The sequence below is a fragment of the Mandrillus leucophaeus genome, unplaced genomic scaffold (assembly GCF_000951045.1).
Source record: "Mandrillus leucophaeus isolate KB7577 unplaced genomic scaffold, Mleu.le_1.0 Scaffold51, whole genome shotgun sequence".
NCBI classification, from domain to species: domain Eukaryota; kingdom Metazoa; phylum Chordata; class Mammalia; order Primates; family Cercopithecidae; genus Mandrillus; species Mandrillus leucophaeus.
In genome coordinates this window covers 2705120-2726822 of record NW_012105475.1, presented here as the reverse complement: position 1 = coordinate 2726822, position 21703 = coordinate 2705120, and the positions used below count along the sequence as shown (strand labels likewise).

General features: G+C 41.3%; 1 protein-coding gene across 1 annotated transcript in view; it reads right to left on the bottom strand.

Moving 5' to 3' along the window:
- The window catches only part of MYOM1 (myomesin 1), a 156298-nt gene that overhangs the window by 36808 nt on the left and 97787 nt on the right, over positions 1–21703 (bottom strand). Inside the window, exons 20-22 of the mRNA XM_011996353.1 lie at positions 19821–19947; positions 16280–16464; positions 12211–12325 (exon numbers count right to left, since the gene is read on the bottom strand). Of these exons, the coding sequence (XP_011851743.1) occupies positions 12211–12325; positions 16280–16464; positions 19821–19947 (427 nt within the window). The remainder of the gene's footprint in view (positions 1–12210; positions 12326–16279; positions 16465–19820; positions 19948–21703) is intronic.

Genomic DNA, 21703 nt, shown 5'->3' with positions numbered 1-21703 from the left:
TGGTATAGTTATGGGAGCGGTTTGATTGCAATAAGGAGACAAGGCAGCTTTGGGAAAAGGGAAAGTCAATTGATTTTGATCAGGCCCTAATTCATGACTTTTGCTTCAATAATATCCACATGCAATCAGTCATCAGGAAAGCGCAGAGATGAAGAACCCAAAAGGAAATTGAATGGGAGAAAGTAGAGAAACTAAGAATCGCCTATATTCACGTATTCAAAGTCTTTAAGTCATTTAAGAGTGCAGAAATATATGGATGCCTGCTCTGTGGATCACATAACCATAAATCAATTTAAAGACGTCCCTCTAGACTAGAGTGATAGCAACTGAGAAATGACTATTATTGAACTGCATGGAAATTTAAATGGAAATGAGTTTCAAGAGATTCAGCACTTTCAAGAAGATTGGTTTTTGGATTAAAAAAAACCAATTCAGTTAGTGTTTTGAGTTATTCTATTTTTGAGAGTTATAATAAATTGCACCTGCACCTAATAGAGAATTCTAGGAGAATTTGTATAGCATATGAAACATTCACATCTATTCCTAAATCCAGTTGAAAGGAGTAAAATGCTCTACTCAGATTTATACTCATTCAATTGCCAGTCTAAACTTCGTTTGTTTCAGTACATTAGGAAAAATATATTTAAAAAAATAAAAATAATATACAGTTTGTTTCAGTACATTAGGAAAAATATATTATATTCAATCCCAGAAAAGTACAGCTGTATTTTTTTAAAAAGCATAAAAAAACTTCCAAAAGAATTGAATGTTTTCTCTCTAGATTGCATCATAACAGGCCAACATCCTGGCCTACTGTCCAATAAAACTTGTTAGTGGAAAAAAAATTGCAAACGTTTTCCCAAGGGAAGGCCAAGAGGAAACCAGTGCCTGGTGCCTGGCAGGAAGATCTTGGTTCCTGAGCCTGACAGTTGATCTAACTTACGTCCGTACAAATGGCAGTGTATGCTTCAACTATAAATTTCCAAAAAGTGATTGTTAGCACACGCAAAGCTTAGAGAAGACTGGTTCTGGAAAATTTCTTAAAATTCCTTTTTCTTAAACAAAGGGCTACTTTCATATTTGGTTACATAGATAAACTGAAATAACAATTAAAGAAGGCTTAAGGATTCCTTAAGTTAATTGTCTGCCATATGTTACTTTTAAAGGGCTATATGTATTCCATTGCAAGTTGCAGCCCACATTTTATTTCTGTTCCTGATAACACGTGACTAATCCTCACACTCTAGTTTCGTATAATATTGAACAAATGCTCTTATTAAAACTTAAGAAAAGGCTAACACTGAACAGTGTTGACTGTATTATAATATACAGTTTGTGTGACTGAGTAACAGAAAGAATGCAAACAGAAATTTTTGTATATCTGTGTTGTTACAGAGAGAAAAGAAGTGAGGTAATCTTGCTTTTTGCATAATCTCTATTTTGGAAGCATGACAGATTGCTCATATTCATCATTCATTGTTCTATCTGTAATCTCTTTTTAAAAGGAAGTGAATCATCCATATGCTTGCTGTTTATTACATTAGAGGTATGACAAGTTTACAACAAAAATATTGCTTATTGATTGTGAAAGATTTGACTTTTCTGAAAACAAAATAACCACAAAACAGAAAGAATATGAACAATTTAATCAGCTTCGCCATTCTCTCAATGCTGTAGATAACTTTTGTACTGTAACACCTTACCCATTTGGAACACTGCCCAAAACCAAGAAATAAGGAAAATAAGCCTCTAATACCAGTTCTGATGTGACAAGTCCACATGCTAGTATGCTGCACACTCACCAGAGAAGTGGAATCCCTTTTTTTTTTTTTTTTTTTTTGAGACAGGGTCTCACTCTGTCACCCAGGCTGGAGTGCACTGGTGGGATCTTGCCTCACTGTGGCCTTGGCCTCCCAGGTGATCCTCCTACCTCTGCCTCCCAAGTAGCTGGGATCACATGCACATGCCACCACACCTGGCCAACTTCTTTGCATTTTTTGTAGAGACAGGGTTTCGCCATGTTGGCCAGGCTGGTCTCAAACTCCTGAGCTCAAGTGATCCACCCGCTTTGGCTTCCCAAAGTGCTGGGATTACAGACATGAGCCACTGTGCCCAGTCTTGGAGTCTTTCTATACTTTGCTTGAGACAATTCTAACAAACCTAGTTGGTTGGTTTCCCTCAGTAGATTAAAAGAAAAAGAGGGAGGAAAGAAGCTACTATGAGCAGGAGCATTGAGAATAAAGAAAATGACAGCAAAAGAAGACGGAGAAAAACTAAAAAGTAGGCACAAAAACACTATTTACTATAGGGGCAGATAGCTTCTCACCCCATAACAACATTGCTGTATCACAACACTGTGTGTTAAATAAAGGTGATACTTAAACGGCTCTAAGTCACAGAAAACGGTAAATAAGATTCAGTATACTGCATCCAAGAAGGATGAAAAGCACTTATTAAATTGCATAATTTATTTTAAAAGGATTTTCATCAGAAAGTCTTAAATGAAATTTTAAAGTATTAATGCTTTAGCAGTAAACCCTCAGGCAAATGGAACAAATGGTCATCTAAAACAATAATTTGTTCAGGTTTTTGAATGGCCAAATTTGATCCCAAACCCATGAAACTTAGAGAATAAGAAAATCCTGGCCAGGCATGGTGGCTTATGCCTGTAATCACAGCACTTTAGGAGGCAGAGGCAGGAGGATCACTTGAGGCCAGGAGTTTGAAACCAGCCTGGCCAATAAGGTGAAACCCCATCTCTGTTAAAAATATAAAAATTAGCCAGGCGTGGTGGCGCATGTCTGTAATCCCAGCTACTTGGGAGGCTGAGGCACAAGAATCACTTGAACCTGAGAGGCGGAGGTTGCAGTGAGCTGAGATCACACCACTGCACTCCAGCCTGGGCAACAGAGCAAGACTCTGTCTCAAAAAAAAAGAAAGAAAGAAAATCCTGTTTAGTTTTTGTCTCAATTGCCTCAGTTACTGAGCAAAGAATATAGAGCTGAATCACTGAAGTGCAGTTGGTCCTTCATATCTATGGGTTCTGCAACCGTGGATTCAACTAACTGTGGATCGAAAATACTTGGGGAAAAAAACAATAAAAATAACAACGCATCAATAAAAACAATGCAAATTTAAAAACAATACAGTATCCCAACTCTTTACATAGCATTTACATCGTATCAGGTATTATAAGCAAGCTAGAGATGATTTAAAGTATAAAGGAAGATATCTGTAGGTTATATGCATACACTATGCCGTTTTATAAAGGGACTTGAGTGTTCCTGGATTTTGGTATCCACAGGGGGTCCTGGAACCGATCCCCCAGGATAAAGAGGTATAACTGTATTCTGAAAAATAAACTTTGTAAAGCATTTCAAAATCTTTTGTGAAAATATGAAATGAAACAAAAGATGTTGCTTATTTGCCTTTTTAAGTAAGATATGTTATTTTTAGGCTCCAAGCCACATCTGTGTTTCAACTTCAACCTATGAGTCGTACATCATTACCTTACAGTTGAGTTGTAACGGAAGAAATGGGATCATTTATACTTTTAGAAAAGAATGTGGAAATCTTTTCAAAGTCTTACATTAAAAATTGTAATTTAAAATTAGGTCATTGGCTGGGCTCACTGGCTCACACCTGTAATCCCAACACTTTGGGAGGCCAAGGTAGGAGGATTGCTTGAGCTCAGGAGTTTGAGACCAGCCTGGGCAACAGAGACTCTTTATCTACAAAAAAAAAAAAAAATTAAATTAGTAGGGTGTGGTGGCTAACACTTGTAGTACCAGCTACTAGGGAAGCTGAGGTAGGAGGATCACTTGAGCCTGGGAGATGAAGGCTGTGGTGAGAAATGATCATGCCACTGCACTCCAGCCTGGGTGACAAAATGAGACCCTGTTGCAAAACAAAAACCAAACCAGACAAACAAACAAACTTAAGTAATTGCTAGGAGAGAGCCAAATAGGTAAGGATTAGCTATAAGAGTTTCCCTTATCTGTGAAGCTTTTCTTGATTAATTATGTCAAATCAGTATATCATAAGCAATATTTGTAGTGGGTAGAAAAGGGAGGCATGAGCATTTCTTCAACTTATGCACACATAATTGTGGGTGCTACTGGTGGATTTATTAAATAAATGAACAATAAAGGAAACAAAAACTGTTTAAACTATATTTGGCACTTGAGATTTAAAACTTTCTTTTCTTTCTTTCTTTCTCTTTTTTTTGAGACAGAGTCTCACTCTGTTGCCCAGGCTGGAGTGTAGTGACGCGATCTAGGCTCACTGCAACCTCTGCCTCAGGTTCAAGTGATTCTCCTGTCTCAGCCTCCAGAGTAGCTGGGACTATAGGCGCGTGCCACCACGCTGGGCTAATTTTTTTGTATTTTTAGTAGAGAGGGGGTTTCACCGTGTTAGCCAGGATGGTCTCAATCTTCTGATCTCATGATCCGCCCACCTCGGCCTCCCAAAGTGCTGGGATTACAGGCGTAAGCCACTGCACCCGGCCAGATTTAAAAATTAAAACTGGTTAAGAGGATTATTTGATTGGATTTTCATTTTTCAAAAACTTGCACTGGTCGTTTAGTTTATTGAGAATAGGGTTAAATTCTACATATGTCTTTTATATTTCCCTTACATATTTACACATGCCAGGGACTGGATTGAGATGAAAAAAAAAACAGCTTTAAAAGATAAATGCCAGTTTAAGATTATGACATTTATTTTATCGGAAACTGTCTTGTTAAAGCTAAAGTATAACACCAACATTTTGATAAAGAGGTGAGAGGAAACCAAATTACCAATGAAACAGCCTTTGCAAAATTATGACATAGTTGACTTCATCTTGTTTCTGACCTCCAAGCTGCCCTTGGTCATTCCTGAGCATAGGCCAAGTTAACTTTGGGAGAAGGTTCGTTTATAGTTTAACTTGAAAGCAAGAATGGTAATAGTCCTCCTCTCTGTTCAGGGGCTGAAACCACTAATGAGAGGTTACAAGACAGGTGTAGTTTCTATTATCCCTTACTGCTTAGATGCCATGTGACCAGAGGTCACAAGATCTGTAAGCTTCCCAGTTGCTCCCATAGATAACATCAGTATTGTAGAATCTAAGATTGTTTTCTTTTAGATGTTTTTAAGACTGACCCCACCCAGACTCCTGACTTGGGACTCAATTTACTTTCCCATTATAGGCATCTTGGTCTTCTAAGTCACTCTTTAAAAAATGCCCTTATTCAAAGAAGCTCTGAGCCTTCAGGGAGACTGACTTGACTGACAACTCTAGGTCTCCCACTTCAGCTGGCCTCATGTCAATTAAACTCTTTCTCAACTGCAGTGCTGCGGTCGCAGTGGACTGATTTTGTCTATGCAGTGGGAAGGGATAACCTAAGGGGCGATTACACTAACAAAGAAAATATTCTAGTGGCAGTGGGTTTCCTACTTACTTCTATACTCAGAGTTTGAAGCTGGATCTCCTCCTTGACAATTTTTTTGAGGAATTAAAGAATTAATTAAATAAGGGTCCTGTACATAGCAGACAAAAAATTCGATTGCAATTTAACAAAAGATACATGATGCTCAAATGGATGATTCTCTTTATAGAGGCCCTAGCAAAACCAAAGCCGATGTATTAGCCTACAAAGCAATGACAGCATTTTGTTTTTTTCTTTTCGAGATGGAGTCTTGCTCTGTCACCCAGTCTGGAGTGCAGTGGTGTGATCTCAGCTCACTGCAACCTCCACCGCCTGGGTTCAAGCAATTCTCCTGCCTCAGTCTCCCAAGTAGCTGGGATTACAGGTGTGGACCACCACACCCAGCTAATTTTTGTATTTTTAGTAGAAACAGGGTTTCACCATGTTGGCCAGGCTGGTCTCGAACTCCTGACCTCATGATCCACCTTCTTCGGCCTCCCAAAGTGCTGGGATTATAGGCGTGAGGCACCGCACCCAGCCAATGACAGCATTTCAGAGTTTCTAACATGCCCCAGGCTAACCCACCAGATAGTGCCTTGTGGAGATTAACTTGGTACAATATCACAGAAGAAGCCTGAGAGAAAAGTCTACCCATAACGTCCTCCTCAAATTTTCCTTTCTTTTTCCTTTTTTTTTTTTTTTTTTTTTAAGATGGAGTCTTGCTCTGTTGCCCAGGCTGGAGTGCAGTGGCGTGATCTTGGCTCACTGTGACCTCTGCCTCCCAGGTTCAAGTGATTCTCCTGCCTTATCCTCCTGAGGAGCTGGGATTACAGATGCCTGCCACACACCCAGCTACTTTTTTTGTATTTTTAGTAGAGATGGGGTTTCCCCACGTTGGCCAGGCTGGTCTCAAATCCCTGACCTCAGGTAATCTGCCCGCCTTGGCCTCCCAAAGTGCTGGGATTACAGGTGTGAATCACCGTACCTAGCCAAATTTTCTCTTTAGAATATCCCACAACTTAGCTGAGGTTTTTCCAAGAGCTGAGCTCCTGTCAATTAATTAATGGTTGAACTCTGAGCAATGCCTAAAGAGGCATATTCTCTCAAGTTGATTGAGGGATGTGGTTCCGATCATTAATGGGCAGGAAGCAAGCCTGATGTTCTGCTATCAAAGTAAAGCCGTCCTTGTAGCTGTTCTTATCCAGATGAGAGGCCATCCCGCTTTCCCACAAAGTGGGGTTGGAAAAGTGGACCAAAATTTGGCATAACTTAGATTTTCTCAGAAACAACCTTTTAACCTGTTCATGAATATGAAGAACTTAACTAAGATCTCAGGAGACTGAGGTATGGAACGTGAGAGAGCTGTTGTGTTGTTACCTAAAAAGGGTTTAAGAAGAGTTGTCACTAGTCAGCTACTCAACCTAAGCAAATCCTTCATATAGACACAGGGGCCATTGATTGTAACAGATCTCATTTTACATTACTGCTGTTGTTTCTTTCCTATTCTTTTCTAGTACAGACAGGTCCCACTATGTTGCTCAGGATGGTCTCCAACTCCTGGGCTCGAGTGACCCTCCTGTCTGGACTCCCACAGTGTTGGGACTACAGGGCCAAGACAGCATCCCCATGGTCCCTCCAAGGCTTGCCCAGAACTCCCGGTATCCTAATGGGTTCAAGTGTGGCTCAGGACTAAAATGAACTATTTGGAAATTAACTCATTTCATCCCACTTTTCTTTCTCCTCCCTGCAAAAAATGATAGTAAAGAATAAAATTTAAAAGCTTAAATAAAATCACAGTAAACTGTTAACCTTCCTACACATTTTGTAATCTGATATGACAATTCTTTCTCATATAAAGTGTTTTACATGAGCATGAATATATCACTTTTATAAGCTTTAATTATTTGTTCTCCATGGTGTGTGTGTGTGTGGTGATGTTTAAAAAACTGAAGAGTGGGACAGAATAGAAGCAGAGGAAAGTGAGTTAATGTAGTTGGTCATGTGTAGTACTGAGCTGCCCTGGGTTTCAGACGAGGACCGGAGTCTGACCATTCAGCCTCATGCCCACATCGGAGCCTCCACCAGACTTTCTTTCCCAGCTCATCCATCATAACCAGGGCAGGCGGAACAAGACAGTTAGGGTGAAGTGCACACACTGAGGCTTCCAGACAGAGTCACACTCACTGGCAAACATGCTACTTATTCATTACTTTTTCATTTAATAAATTAGCTACTATATGCCTGGTACTACGTTAGACTCTCAGCACATGTAGAGAAAAGATGCAGTTCCTATTTTGGGGAGCTATGGTCTAATGTACAGTTCACAAGCCTGTTTTCACACTGGAATTACCCAAATTGCTAAGTAAACGAACAAACAGCAATAAGTCTATGTTCAGGTACCCAGCCTAAGATTCTTTTTTTTTTTTTTTAAGAATATCTGATCTTCTGTCATCATCCCATCAGCCCTAAAGATCCTGATTTAATTGGTCTGGAGTTGAGTCTGGATAGCAGTATTTTGAAAACGTTCCTCATATGATTCTAATGTACAAGCAAGGTTGAGAACTATGGTCCTAGCAGATGAAAGAGATCAGTTAGCGAGCAAATACAAGTGCAGTTTTCTTTTTTTAATCTTTCTTTCCTTCTTTCCTTCCTTCCTTCCTTCCTTCCTTCCTTCCTTCCTTCCTTCTCCCTTCCTCCCTCCCTTCCTTCCCTCCTTCCTTCCTTCCTTTTTTGAGTTTTTTGAGATTGAGTCTCACACTGTCGCCTGGGATGGAGTGCAATGGCACAATCTCGGCTTACTGCAACCTCTGCCTCCTGGGTTCACGCAATTTTCCTGCCTCAGCCTCCCGAGTAGCTAGGATGACAGGTGCACACCACCACACCCCGCTATTTTGTTTTGTATTTTTAGTAGAGACGGGGTTTCACCATCTCGGCCAGGCTGGTCTTGAACTCCTGACCTCATGATCGACCCGCCTCAGGCTCCCAAAGTGTTGGGATTACAGGTGTGAGCCAATGCACCTGGCCAAGCGCAGTTCTCCAAATGAGCCAGCTGAGCTCATCTTTTAACGTTAGTCTGGCTTCCTGCTTTAGAATCCTTCACTTCATGACGCCACCACTTGACCACTGAGCACACATTTGCCTTCTCATTCCTGGCAGGCTCTGGAACCAACCAGTGTTTAGACACTGGGATTGTAACGAGCTCTTGCTTAGTAGGTTATCAACTCAATCTCAACTCATCATTCCTTCTGGTAATGCTTTCTCCTAACCTGCCTTGCTCCTTGTGACCAAGCTAACTTCCATCATCCAGTTGTTGCTTGGGACCCAGCCCACCACCTGATTCTCCTGCCCGCTGCTCGGTTTCTCTGGTAAGAATACCTGCGGTCTGTACTGCCAGCGATGGTGCCCTCCAGATCACCTTCCAGGCTTTGGCAGGTCTCTCTCTTGTCTTCCATCTGATCTGGCTCACCTGGCCTTCACCTCCACCCCAGGCCTGATGCAATCAGCCGCAGCTGCTGTTTTTAAAATATCTAATATCAAGGAGAGACCATCCTTTTTTATGTGCCAACTCATCCACATTAAGTATGTTTTATTCCATTCTTTTACAGACTTTTTTAGCTAATGGATTTCTTGGTAAAGCATGACACACTTAGTTCATTATCTGGATTCTTACTCCCAGCACAAATAGACAAGAATACATCCACTTGCAACATATTCTTTGACTTCAAAGGGAGACCGGTGATCCTACCAACCCCAGGAGATTAAGTTAACTTTTAAAGTGGAATTCAAATTACACTTAAAGTATCTTGTTAGATGTATTTGTGGTTTGCTATTACGAGATAAGCTTTGTTTTCTAACTGAAATTTTAACAACGCATCCCCCCAAAAGTTGTTCTTCTGAAATAGCAATCCAAGTTTCACATCCCAAATCTTGAAGTTGATAACATGCTCCCCTGCCATGTATTCTAACATAAAAGAAATAAAGTGGGTAAAAGTAATATGTTGATATCTAATAGAACGAATACATACAGAAAATTTTAGGCTATGTATAAAGCTTTTATAGGGACTTATAAAACCTTGCTACCTAGTTTATAGCCTATTCGGCTACAGAAATCTTTTATGAGCACCTCTCCTAGCTCTCACCATCCTGTGCTGTAAATACTGTCTTTTCCATTAGATTGCAAGCCCGGTGTGCAGTGATGATGTCATATTATTCCTGGGACCCAAATGGCACCTGACACAGTAGGAGCTCAAGAAATACATGTGACAATAATGAGTGTGTGTCTACTGCATATAACACAGGCTCAGATGTCATGGGATTCCATTTGGACTTTGTGTATCCAGCGTTCTTCTCTAGGCTGTGAGCCAGTGGTTTGTCCAGGGGTTAACAGGGTGCTGCTTAGCGTATCAGTGTTGCAGTTGTCTGTAGTTCGAGTCTGGGAATGGAATGGCATGCAAATGACTTTTGGTTCCTTAATCCAAGTCAGTGAAACAAAACTCTCACCCAGGAGGTCACCAGCAGATCCTTTTCTGGTGGCAAAATTTCCCTAGTGATGGCTCTGTTAATGTCATGCCTGTTATCTGCCTTTCTGAGGCTACAGGTGAGAAAATAAGAAATTGATTTAAGTTCTTTTAACAATCATATTTGGAACCCATGGCTTCCAGGGTGCTTTTGATGTAGCCCTGACTAGATTAAGAGTTTACTTGTGTAGCAATCTACGTTGTTCTGAGAGCAAACTCTGCCCTTGGGTCCTTGGAGATGTCCATTTGGCACCTTTACTATCCACACAATTGTCAGCTGAAGGGTTTGATTTCTATAGGAATATGTGTTCTGGTGTCTTTGTGTGTTACCTTTTACCTGGTGTATACATTCCTAGCATTTTTCTGTTTTCTCATGAAATTTTGCAAAGGTTATTTACATGCAGTGTGGTACTTCTTACAGACACCTACCACACTTTTGTCTAAGAAGGCCACTTTTGTCAGACCCACGTCCAGAGAGTAGTTCTAAGACTAGCTGAAAACAGCTTATGAAGAAATAGGATGAAAGGGAAAGATATTTTCTCAAAGGGTTCATTTTATATTATTTTGAAGTAATATGCAGTGAAAGTAGTTTTCTATATTTACATTCTTTTCTCATCAGAAAAATAAATATTACATTCTGTATCTGTTCTTTGTTTATTTCAGCCTGAATACAGGGACAGATTAAAGCAAAAGTGCTTGTACTAGAATGAATATAAATTTAATATAATTGGGTGATTTAAAAACTTGTACAAATTTATAGGGCATATATGCAATTCCATTACATGCCCAGATGGAATAGTGGTTAGCTCATGGCTTTTAGGGTATCCATCACCCCCCAAAAATGCACATGGTACCCAGTACGTAATTTTTCATCATCCACACCACCCTCAGCCCTTACCCTTCCGAGTCTTCAAAGTGACATACTTTATTATCTCTCATTTCCAGTGCTGGTTTTTTTTTTTTTTTTTTTTTTGAGACAGGGTCTCACTCTGTTACCCATGCTAGAAGGCAGTGGTGAAAACATGACTCCCTGCAGTCTTGACCTCCTAGGCCCAAGTGATCCTCCCACCTCAGCCTCCCAAGTAGCTGGGACTACAGGCACTCACCACCACATCTAGCTAATTTAAAAATTTTGTAGAGGTGGGGTTTTGCCAAGTTGCCCAGGCTGGTCTTGAACTCCTCTTGCCTCAGCTGCCCAAAGTGTTGGGATTACAGACGTGAGCCACAGTGCCTGGCCTCTGGTGCTTTCCTTTACTCAACTTTAATGAACTGAAATATATGATAGCTTACAGGTTAAATGATAAAAAAAAATCATTATGTAATGATCTGAAACTAGTTGGACAGTGAACACAGCAAACTTTGTTCTCATAAGAAAGGGCAAGACTGTCTTCTCTAGTAATCACGGCATCTTTGAAACTGGGAAATGAGGGCTGCCTCGAATCTATAAACCATTCAGTTGGGACCACTGTTAGTTTAGCCCAGGGATCAGCAAACTATGGCCCGTGGGCTGAATCTGGCCCATTACCTCTTTTTGTAAGGGCTGCAAGCTAAGAATGGTTTTTATATTTTTAAATAGCTGAAAAAATTGAAAGAAGATTACTATTTTAAAACACAGGAAAATTATACAAGATTGAAATTTTAGAATGCATATAGCACATCATATTATATAATGCATATAATGTGCATGATAAAGTTTCATTAGAACACAGTCATGCTCATTTGTTTATGTGTCCTCAATGGCTTCTTTTGTGTCATGGCAGAGTTAAGAAGTTGTGACAGAGACCACAGGGCTTTTTTGAGTGAGAAATATTACCTGGCCCTCCGCAGAAAAAGTTTGCTGACCTCTGGTTTAAACATAATAGCCACAATTACATAAATCCTACTTTTGTTTAAGGATTGTGCCCACTAACTGGGCTGCTCTAGCTTCCCCTATGATTGGGAAAATATTCTTAGGAGACTTAATGGCCAGGGTGTAATAGGAATAACATTCCAGGAATGAATGCGGGGAACAGTTGGTCCAGGAAGCCTAACTTGATCAAGAACTTCCGTGTTTTTAGATGCGCATCAGAACAGCCCCTAGACTACATCAAACCTGGCTCAACCCTGTCCCGAGGTGCCTGTGATGGGACAAATGACTGTCATGTTCTAAGATCATTACTTACCAATTACATTCAGATGGTACACATTGATGATTTTGAAAATTGGGGGAAAGCACAGAAAGGTCAAACGTTAGTTCAGTATCTCACACAAATAGGATTAGTTTTAATGAACAGGTGAAAGCCCACCTGGACGGGTCTCTGCCACAACAGGGCCAGCAAGGTCAGACGGCTTCCCAACTCCCGCCTGGTTTATGGCTCGAACACGGAACACGTAGCTGACGCCCTCCTGGAGGCCTCGAACCTGGTAGAAGCAGGTGTAGAAGCAATGGGTGTTTGATGAAGCAGTGGCTGTTTTATGTCATTTAAACAGATGGGGCTTTTCCTCTGTAGTAATGATTTAGTGACCTAGCACCAGGTATACAAGACTTGTGGTCTAGACTTGATTCTGTCAAACACTAAGCAGGTGACTTTAGCTGCAGATGATCTTCTCTCTGGACCATCTGTAGATAGAGAGGAGTTTCCGATATTCATTCTCACGCTGATGTTTCTCCGTTTCAGTTAATTTAGTGGCTACCAACATCAGAAACAGACTAGTGTACGTAGGAGTCACATGTGTTAGCCACTGCATTCTTTGGTAAAAAGGACAAAATATAAAGTGCTCATTATAGCATATGTCACCTTATCCCCCGATCCTTTTGAGATATTCCATGAATAATTTCAGATGAAATTCTTGGCAAAAGAGGAGAATTAAAAGCATGAATCGCAAACACTTTCCATTTGTTTAAAAGCATGTTAAACTAGTAGAACCAAAACAAACAATAATTGTTCCTGTATATTTAATATAGTTATTTCTTACTAAATAGACACGAAATTAACACAATTGTGAGTTTGAATAATTTGTGAATAATCAAAGTGTACTAAAATTCTAAATCCTCAAGTTTTTAATAATCAAGATGTGTGCTGAGAATCCACTACATATGTGCCACTAAGCTAGAGTTACGAAGAGCTGTTAAAAAAAAAAGCATTTATAATTTATTTTTATATGACAGTCCCACTTCGTGTATATATATACACACACACATATATATATATACACAGAAACATTTCCTTGTAATAAAAATAGAGCAATCGCCAGGTACCTGACACATATGCACCTGCCACCTAGGTGATGACATATGGCTGTGAGCCAGATATATATATACACACACATCTATGTGTATATATATGTGTATATATGTATGTGTGTGTGTGTATACATATGTATTTTTGAGACAGAGTTTCACTCTGTTGCTCAGGCTAGAGTACAGTGGCACAATCTCAGCTCACTGTAGCCTGGACCTCCTGGGATCAAGCAGTCCTCCGGCCTCAGCCTCCTGAGTAGTTGGGACCACAGGCATGTGCCAGTACACCAGGCTAACTAAAAAAAAAAAATTTAATAGATACGGGATTTCACCATGTTGCCCAGGCTGGTCTCAAACTCCTGGGCTCAAGCAATTCTCCCACCTGAGCCTCCCACAGTGTTGGGATCACGGGAGTGAGCCACCATGCCTGGCTTCCCACTTAATTTTTTGTAACTTTCTTAGGGTTTTGAACAATCTCATTTCTATTGTCAATACTGTTAATGTTTTATCAACATTTTAAAATTAAAAACATATGACTTTTAAAAGCTATGTTATGTTTTAAGAAGGAATTTATTATACACAGAGGGCATAATTTTTCCCCAAAATGTTGTGATAGAGACCAATATCCAAAATGTGATTTAAATCAAACAATGTTAGAATAAAGTCATTCAATTAGGTGAAGTGTTTGTGATCATGTATTTAAATGAGGTATATATTAAATTATTAGGTTTTTAATCTAACTAATTGTATTGTGTTTACAACAGAATGTCACTATTTATGTAGTAATAGCCTTCACTGGCACTAACAGAGTTTTGAAATGGATTTTATTCTGTAAATGAACTTTAACTTAAATGCATAGAGTCTGACACATTTAAATTCTATGTTTAGAAATAATGTCAGGAAACTGTGGATTTCCAGAACGACACAGAAACATTTCCTTGTAATAAAAATAGAGTAATCACCAGGTACCTGACGCATCTGCACCTGCCACCTAGGTGATGATATACGGCTGAGTCAGATTTCTGCAACATGTACAGGCAGTATATTCACATTCCAGTGTCTGGTCCCTGCGGTGACAGGGGCACTCTCCACTCTTCCATGACCACAGGGGCAATGACCACTGGCCTCAACAGCACCACAAATATGTAATCGAGATCATCGATGCAGATCTATTTTCCTTTTTTTTGAGACAGAGTCTTGCTCTGTTGCCCAGGCTGGAGTGCAGTGGTGCAATCACAGCTCACTGCAGCTTTCGCCTCCGTGGTTCAAGCAATCCTCCCACCTCAGCCTCCTGAGTAGCTGGGACTACAGGCACATGCCACCACGGCCAGTTAATTTTTTGTATTTTTTTTATAGACAAGGTTTTGCCATGTTTCCCAGGCTGGTCTTGAACTCCTGCGCTCAAGCCCAGATTTGCCTGCCTTGGCCTCCAAAGCCCTGGGATTATAAGCGTGAGTCACCGTGCCTGGCCTACTTTCTTCTTTGTGCTTCTTATGTTTGAATTTTTCATTCAAATTGTTAGTTTTATAATCAGAAAAATAAAAAAGATTACTTTCACTTTAGAAAAACTGTTGATAAAGTGTAAGAACTCCCCTTACGGAAGTTCGCTTCCAGGTTTGTTAGGCATACTTGATCTCAGTCTCTTTCTCTCTCTCTCTTAAAATTGCCTTTATTCTTTTTCTTTTTAAAAATGAGTGACATTAACCATTCTTTGACACATTTAAACTCTACTTCTTTTTTTTCTTTTTTTTTTGCTTGCTTTTTCACCTTTGTTTTGTTTCACCTGAGTCAATTCAAACCTCAGGCCCTTGGCATCCTCTATGGTGGCAGATTGAAGACTTGGAAATTTTCATTCCAGCCATATACACCTACCACCATCATCTAGGATGTTCCCGACCTTTATTTTACACTGTACTTTGAGGGTTTCTTGGAATCCAGGGGCCTCTGGACTCATCTTGACAGCAAAAGCATCATAGGCTCCAGTCCTTCCTTGAGCTTTTCTCTTCCTCATGAAAAGATGACCTGTCTTATCTCTTCAGAGTTTTGCAAGAAGCTGGAGAGCTGATTGGCATATGCTAAGTTGAGTTAACGGCATGTTGGGTGTAATGGTTTATGGGCTGTATCTCCTGGAGGATATATTTACATAGTTTAGAGTGGCTGGAAATACCTTAACCCTGGAGAGTGGCTGACAGACGGAAGGGACTTAGTTCATGAAGCAGGTCAGGGAGAGATCTTTTTGGCCAGGTACACTTTGAATATCTTCCAAAGCTCACCTTATAGGCAATGACCTCTGCTGCCAAAAGATATGACGGTGCAAACGCAGTGTGTAACGTCCTGAGTGACTGTGGTGAAGTCAGTCACATTTCATTCTAAGTAGTAAGTCATGCAATCATATTTCCTACAGTTTCGGAGGCCCTGTTGGAGAGTCAGGGTCTCCAGGTGCCACTGCTAACACTAGGGGGAAACGTTCTTTCGAAATTTCTTTTTGGTACAAATGAGAGATTCGGTGGCTACGGCAGAACAGTGTTTGGTCGACAGAGTTAGGAAATGGTTCAGTGAGCACGCTAGAGGAACCTGAAAGGCAGTGACATGGATAAGGCGGGGTGAGCGAACCTGTTCCACTAATCTCTGAGAGCTCATGTGAGAACCAGCCTGAGGGAGGAACTAACGTGAGACGGGAGTGACTTGAGAGGACCAGTAGTCACAGGCTTCCTGGTGTGAACTTTATAAAAACAGCACCCTCAAATCAACCCCCGCAGAAAAAAGAGGAATGAAAAAATCACCTTTTGGGGATGGTAAGCAGTAAGGTTTTAAGACTATGAGTAACAAAAACGTATAGTGGGTAAGTTGAGGCAAGGAGAGAAAGGAGAGAGGAAGGAGCTGTTGGGTGCGTTTCAAAGCTGTGCTAAGGAATTCAGGTTAAATATAACCAAACTGTTGCAAGCATCAGAAACTTCTCCCAGCCCCAACCTCTGCCAATGGAATCTTACCAGGAGCCCAGTATATGAAACAGATCAAAGCAGAGAGATTCTGTTTTATCTTGCTAACTTTCAAGTTAATATTAGTAGAGCAATTTCCCCCCCCCGCCGCCTTTTTTTTTTTCAGGGAAGCTCTAGAACTGAGCATCCTCTTACCTTCAGGTATACGTTTTTAATTGCCGCCTCATTGAGCCCTCGCCACTGGTCCTCTTTGGCCTTGGCCTCCTTCAAATCCACGAAGTAACCAGTGACTGGAGTCCGCCCAGAGTGGACTGGAGGCTTCCACTGGAGAACCAGGGAGTCCTTCCTGACTTCACTACACTTGAGACTGTGCGGTGGTCCTGAGAGAGAGAGAAGCCAAGGAGGAGAAATCAGAACATAGAAAACTCAAGTCTCCACACATTTAGAACTACTTGTAAGTCTTAAAGCTAATCTAACACTGGTGTTCTTTTTTCAAAATTTAGCATTCCCAAGAAAATAAGTATTCTGTGGTCATTTCCTGTCGTTTCCACACTGCTCTACATCAGCCCACCGAGTCCCTTTAAGGGTGGCAGGCAGGTAAGGCCACTCTGAGGTGCCTCTCAAAGGGTGGACCCAAAACTTCCCTTCAGGCCGTTCTCAGGCCTGCATTAGTCTTAAAGACCTTTTATTGGAACAGTTTGATTTAGCTGCAGATTCATATTTTTTAATTTTTATTTTTAGAGACAGGGTTTGCCCGGTTACCCAGGCTGGAGTGCAGTGGTGTGATGGTAGCTCACTGTAACCTCGAGCTCCTGGGCTCAAGGGATCCTCTCACCTTAGCCTCCTGAGCAGCTGGACCTACAAGTGTGCACCACCACACCCGGCTAATTTTTTAAGTTTTTGTAGAGATAGGGTCTCGCTGTGTTGACCAGGCTGGTCTTGAACTCTTGGGTTCAAGTGGTCCTTCTGCCTCAGCCTCCCAAAGTGTTGGGATTACAGGTGGGAGCCACCACATCTGGCCCCCCGTTTCAGACAATTTTTGAGTGACAGCCTAAAATCTCCCCTTAATCTCAAATAGTATAAAGAAAGCAGCTCTATCTGATGGCATATGAATATACGGAGTAATGGCTCTTTCAAAGGAAAAAGCATCACTCCCAATCAGAGGGAAATCTTCCCCCTAAAGAGTATGTGCAGCCCGCAAATGGGTAAAAACAAATGATAGGTTATGGTTTACAAAATCCTTTTACCAAAGTAAATACAATCAATCCTATGGGCCTGCATCTGCACTAAATACTGCCAGGTACCTTACATTCATTTCTCTCTCTCTTCCTTAAGACAATTAACAGAAAGCTCAGAGAGGCCAAGTCACCTGACAACCCTCTGCAGGGAGAAAGCCAGAATGTGGCCTGTATGAATGCTATTCACATTCTTGGCAAATCAGAACTACTAAGTGATTGCCTGTATCTTTGCATGACCACCAGCTGCTATGCAGGTGAAAAATTCATTTATTTTTTCCTTTCTTTTTTGTTTTGTTTTTTAAATAATGACTGACATCTAGCCAACCAATCAAAATCACCTGAAGTGACTCACAGTAGCCTGAAAGCCAACCTGTAGAAGGACATACTCTGTTACGCCATGCTTTGGTGTTTTGTAATTGATAGTTCAATATTTGTTTGACCCTTTACCTTGGTTTCATGGCCACAAATATGCGTCATGCTTGCCTTGCGATGTTTTGTATAAAGCTGTATTTAAATATTAATGCCAAACACCTCACACGAATGTGGCATGTTCTGTTTTGCAAAGGGCTTTTATAAACATGATCTTGTGTCATCCTTAGAACCCAGGGAGGCGTCTAGATTGGGAGCACTATCCCTGCCTTACACACAAGGAACTATGCTCTGTCGTTTCCTAGCAGCTATAGTCTAGGGACAAGCAGACCTAGTTTCCTACCCTAATTATGCTACTTGTTACCTCTGTCACCCTCTGGGCATCATTTAACCTGAGTGTCAGTTTTTTCATCTGTCAGACAGGATGACAAAACATTCTTACTGTTTTCTTCCATAGGGGCTTTCTTCAAGTGAGACTTGCCTAACAGGACTCAGTAACAAGGACGGGACTGAGAAGCCAAGATGTCAGGATGGTGGGGCGCTGCCCCCTTCATTTTTTCTCTAAGTTGAGAGTGCTTACCTGCAACCTTTTTTTGTCAACTGCATCACTTTTTTTTTTTTTTAAAGAGAGAGCCTCACTCTTATCCAGGCTGGAACACAGTGGTATGAACACAGCCTTGACCTCGTGAGCTCAAGCAATCCTCCTGCCTCAGCCTCCTGAGTAGCTGGGACTACAGGCGTGCACCATCATGCCCAGCTAATTAAAAAACATTTTGTAAGAGATGAGGCCTCACTATGTTGCCAAGCCTGGTCTTGAACCCCTGGGCCCAGGCAATCCCCCTGCCTCCTCAGCCTCCCCAAAAACTGGGATTACAGGAATGAGCCACCGCACCCAGCCAACGACATCACTTTCGATCAAAAAAAATTTCTACAGGCCTGCTTGGAATTTCTTAGTCTCTAGTCAATTGCATTTCACTTTACTCAGGAATTGCAAGAATCTGAAAACAGACCCACTTTTACGCAGGTGGCAGAAAGGACTTGAGAAATACCACCTGGCCTCAAGGAACTACAAGCAAAGAGCAAAGTGTTTCTCTCTCTCTATTTGCAGAAGTCGAGAGGGCACCTGAACTGCTCTTGAGTTTCTCTTGGAATCTTGTGATTCACACCTGACAGAGGAGTTCAGCAAAGGCAACGTGATGGTCTTCAAGGGCAAAGGGTTTCAAACAGAGGAAGGGGGTGGCACCAGGGACATAAAATCACACACCACATACCTTACTATTGCTAGTTTAAATCTTAATGGCTTAGTAAATTTGCATTCAATTTTTATTTTATTTCATTTTGTCTTTATAGCTCTGTAAGAGTTATAAGCAAGGTGAGTTCCCCCTCACCCCCATCCTCGCCCCACTTCCCACTTTCTTCCCTGCCCACCCAACCACCCCCTATGACCTCTGAAGGACAGTATTTGCCAGGTTCCAGGAGCTTTCTTTTGGTTCAGAGTCTGGAAAACGTGTAGAGAGAAAGGGCTGGAAAAGTCAGCGCCGAGAGGCAAGCGGAGACAGGTCAGCCTTAAACCGTAGACAGGAGTATGAAATCTATCCGTGTGATATGATGAAGGGCTGAGAGGAGGGAGGAGAGCCCAAGAAGCCATGTAGCTTGGGTATGGAGGGATTGATTTTGGGGAGCTAATAAATGAGAACCTTCCCAGCAGCGTGACAATATATGAGAACAAATAAGTGCAGGGAGACGTGTTTGAGACATTTTGCTGTGGGATATAAATTAGATGACCTTTAAGTGGCCTTTCAGAAGCAAAAGCAAAGATTGGAATTCCTTTTAAACATTCATTTGCACTCAATCCGGCTGCCTCTGTTAATCCTACTTCTCAAACAGGCTGAGCGGTGAGGGCTCTAGGATTTACTTGGAACACAAGCACAAAGAATTTATACTCAGTTTTACATTGCTATCTATTATTTAATATTATCATTAAAATATTTTAGGTAAACATGAGGGGCCAAGAGAATTCTTTTCCCTTAAATGTTGACCATATAGTTCTTTGAATTTCGTTCCAGGTTGTAGGTTCTCTTGGAGGAAATTCTGAGGTGCAGTGTGGAAGCACGGTGTCCGTGGTTTACCTGGGACGGCGATGGTCCACTCTTCACACTTGAAGCATTCGCTTACTGCAGAGGGCGCGCCCAGCCCAGCCATGTTCATGGCTGCCACTTGGAACTGATACACCACGTTTTCCTTCAAGTTGCTAATCTGCAACATTGACAACATCACAGATAGTGAATGTTCCAGGTTTGTTTTTTTCTACTTGTTGAACATTTTATTTATTTACCTTCCGTGTCAGACACATCTTAGGGTGACCATCAATGAGTCACACCACTTTTGTAATCTCCTGGGTGTGGATGAAACCATGACCTCCTTGTAGCCTACAATAGAATGTGGCAAAGGGATTGGGAGATCAAGTCCTGTGATTGTGTCACTCCATATGGCAAAGGAGAAAAGATATTATAGATGAAGGTCCCTAGTCAGCTGATTTGAGGTTAATCAAAAGGGAAATTGTCCTGGATGGGCCTGATGTCATCAGGTAAGAACTCTTACAATGGGGTTTGGGCCCCTCCTAAATAAAAACATGGTGCCACTGGCCTTGAGGAGGTAAATGTCACACAGAGCTGCCTACCCACTCACATTTGGAGAAAGGCAGCATCTAGGAGTGGAAGCGTCAGTCCTACAGCTGCAGGGAAGTGAATTCTGCCAACAACCGCAGTGGGCTTGGAAGAGGAACTCAATGTGAATGTGGCTCAGCAGACACCTGCATTGCAGCCCTGTGAGATCCTGAGCAGAGGACCCCGCGACGCTGTGCCCAGAGCCCTGACTCAAGGACACTGATATAACAAATGTGGGTTGTTTTCAGCCACCGAGTCTGTGGTAATTTGTTATGTGGCAATAGAAAGCTAAGGCATGTACAGGTGAAATTTAAACGAGTTCTAAGCTGGGAATCAAAATGCTCAAGTTATCATAATGTTTCTGCTCTTTGCTGAGTAACCTAATATTTTTTGTGTCACTCAGTAGGAATTGGGTTGTTGAGGGCAAATATATATGATAAAATAATAAAGGTTAAAACATTTGCAAAATAGAAGTGATAGAATATATTAGTGTGAAAAACATTTGTAGGAAGCAGCAAACTATAAAATATGTAAAATGTGACCGACAAGAGATGGAAAATACAGTAAGAAAAAAATAAAAGACATTTTCTTTTTTTTTTTTTTTGAGACGGAGTCTCGCTCTGTCGCCCAGGCTGGAGTGCAGTGGCGCAATCTCGGCTCACTGCAAGCTCCACCTCGCGGATTCACGCCATTCTCCTGCCTCAGCGTCCCGAGTAGCTAGGACTACAGGCGCCCGCCACCGGGCCCGGCTAATTTTTTCTATTTTTAGTAGAGACGGGGTTTCACCGTGGTCTCGATCTCCTGACCTTGTGATCTGCCCGCCTCGGCCTCCCAAAGTGCTGGGATGACAGGCGTGAGCCACTGCGCCCGGCCAGACATTTTCAACAGAATATCAGATGAAAAAGAACAGAGAGTTTGTAAACTGACAGAAAGTCAGAAGAAATTACACAGCACATGATGCATAAAGACTCAAAAATGGGAAAGAGAGAAAAGTTGATTAACAGACATGGAAGATGGAGTGAGAACATCAAACATATGTTTAATTTAGTTTTGGGAGAAGTACAGAGAGAGAGAAAATGAGGGAGCAACAATATTTTGGGAGACACAGAATTTTCTAGAAAGATCTTCCGAAACATCTAACCCACAGATGAAAAATCCTCTTCCCCCTAAAATCCTGGGTAGATATATTTTTTAAAAACCCACATCTAGACCCATAGTATTTTAGGTATAGCACACCAAAGATAAAGTGAACATATCAAAAGCTGTCCAAGAAAAAAGGCAAATTACCCTCAAACAAGCAAGCGGATCAAGAGTTGAATGTCAGTGGCAACAATAGGCCAGAAGAT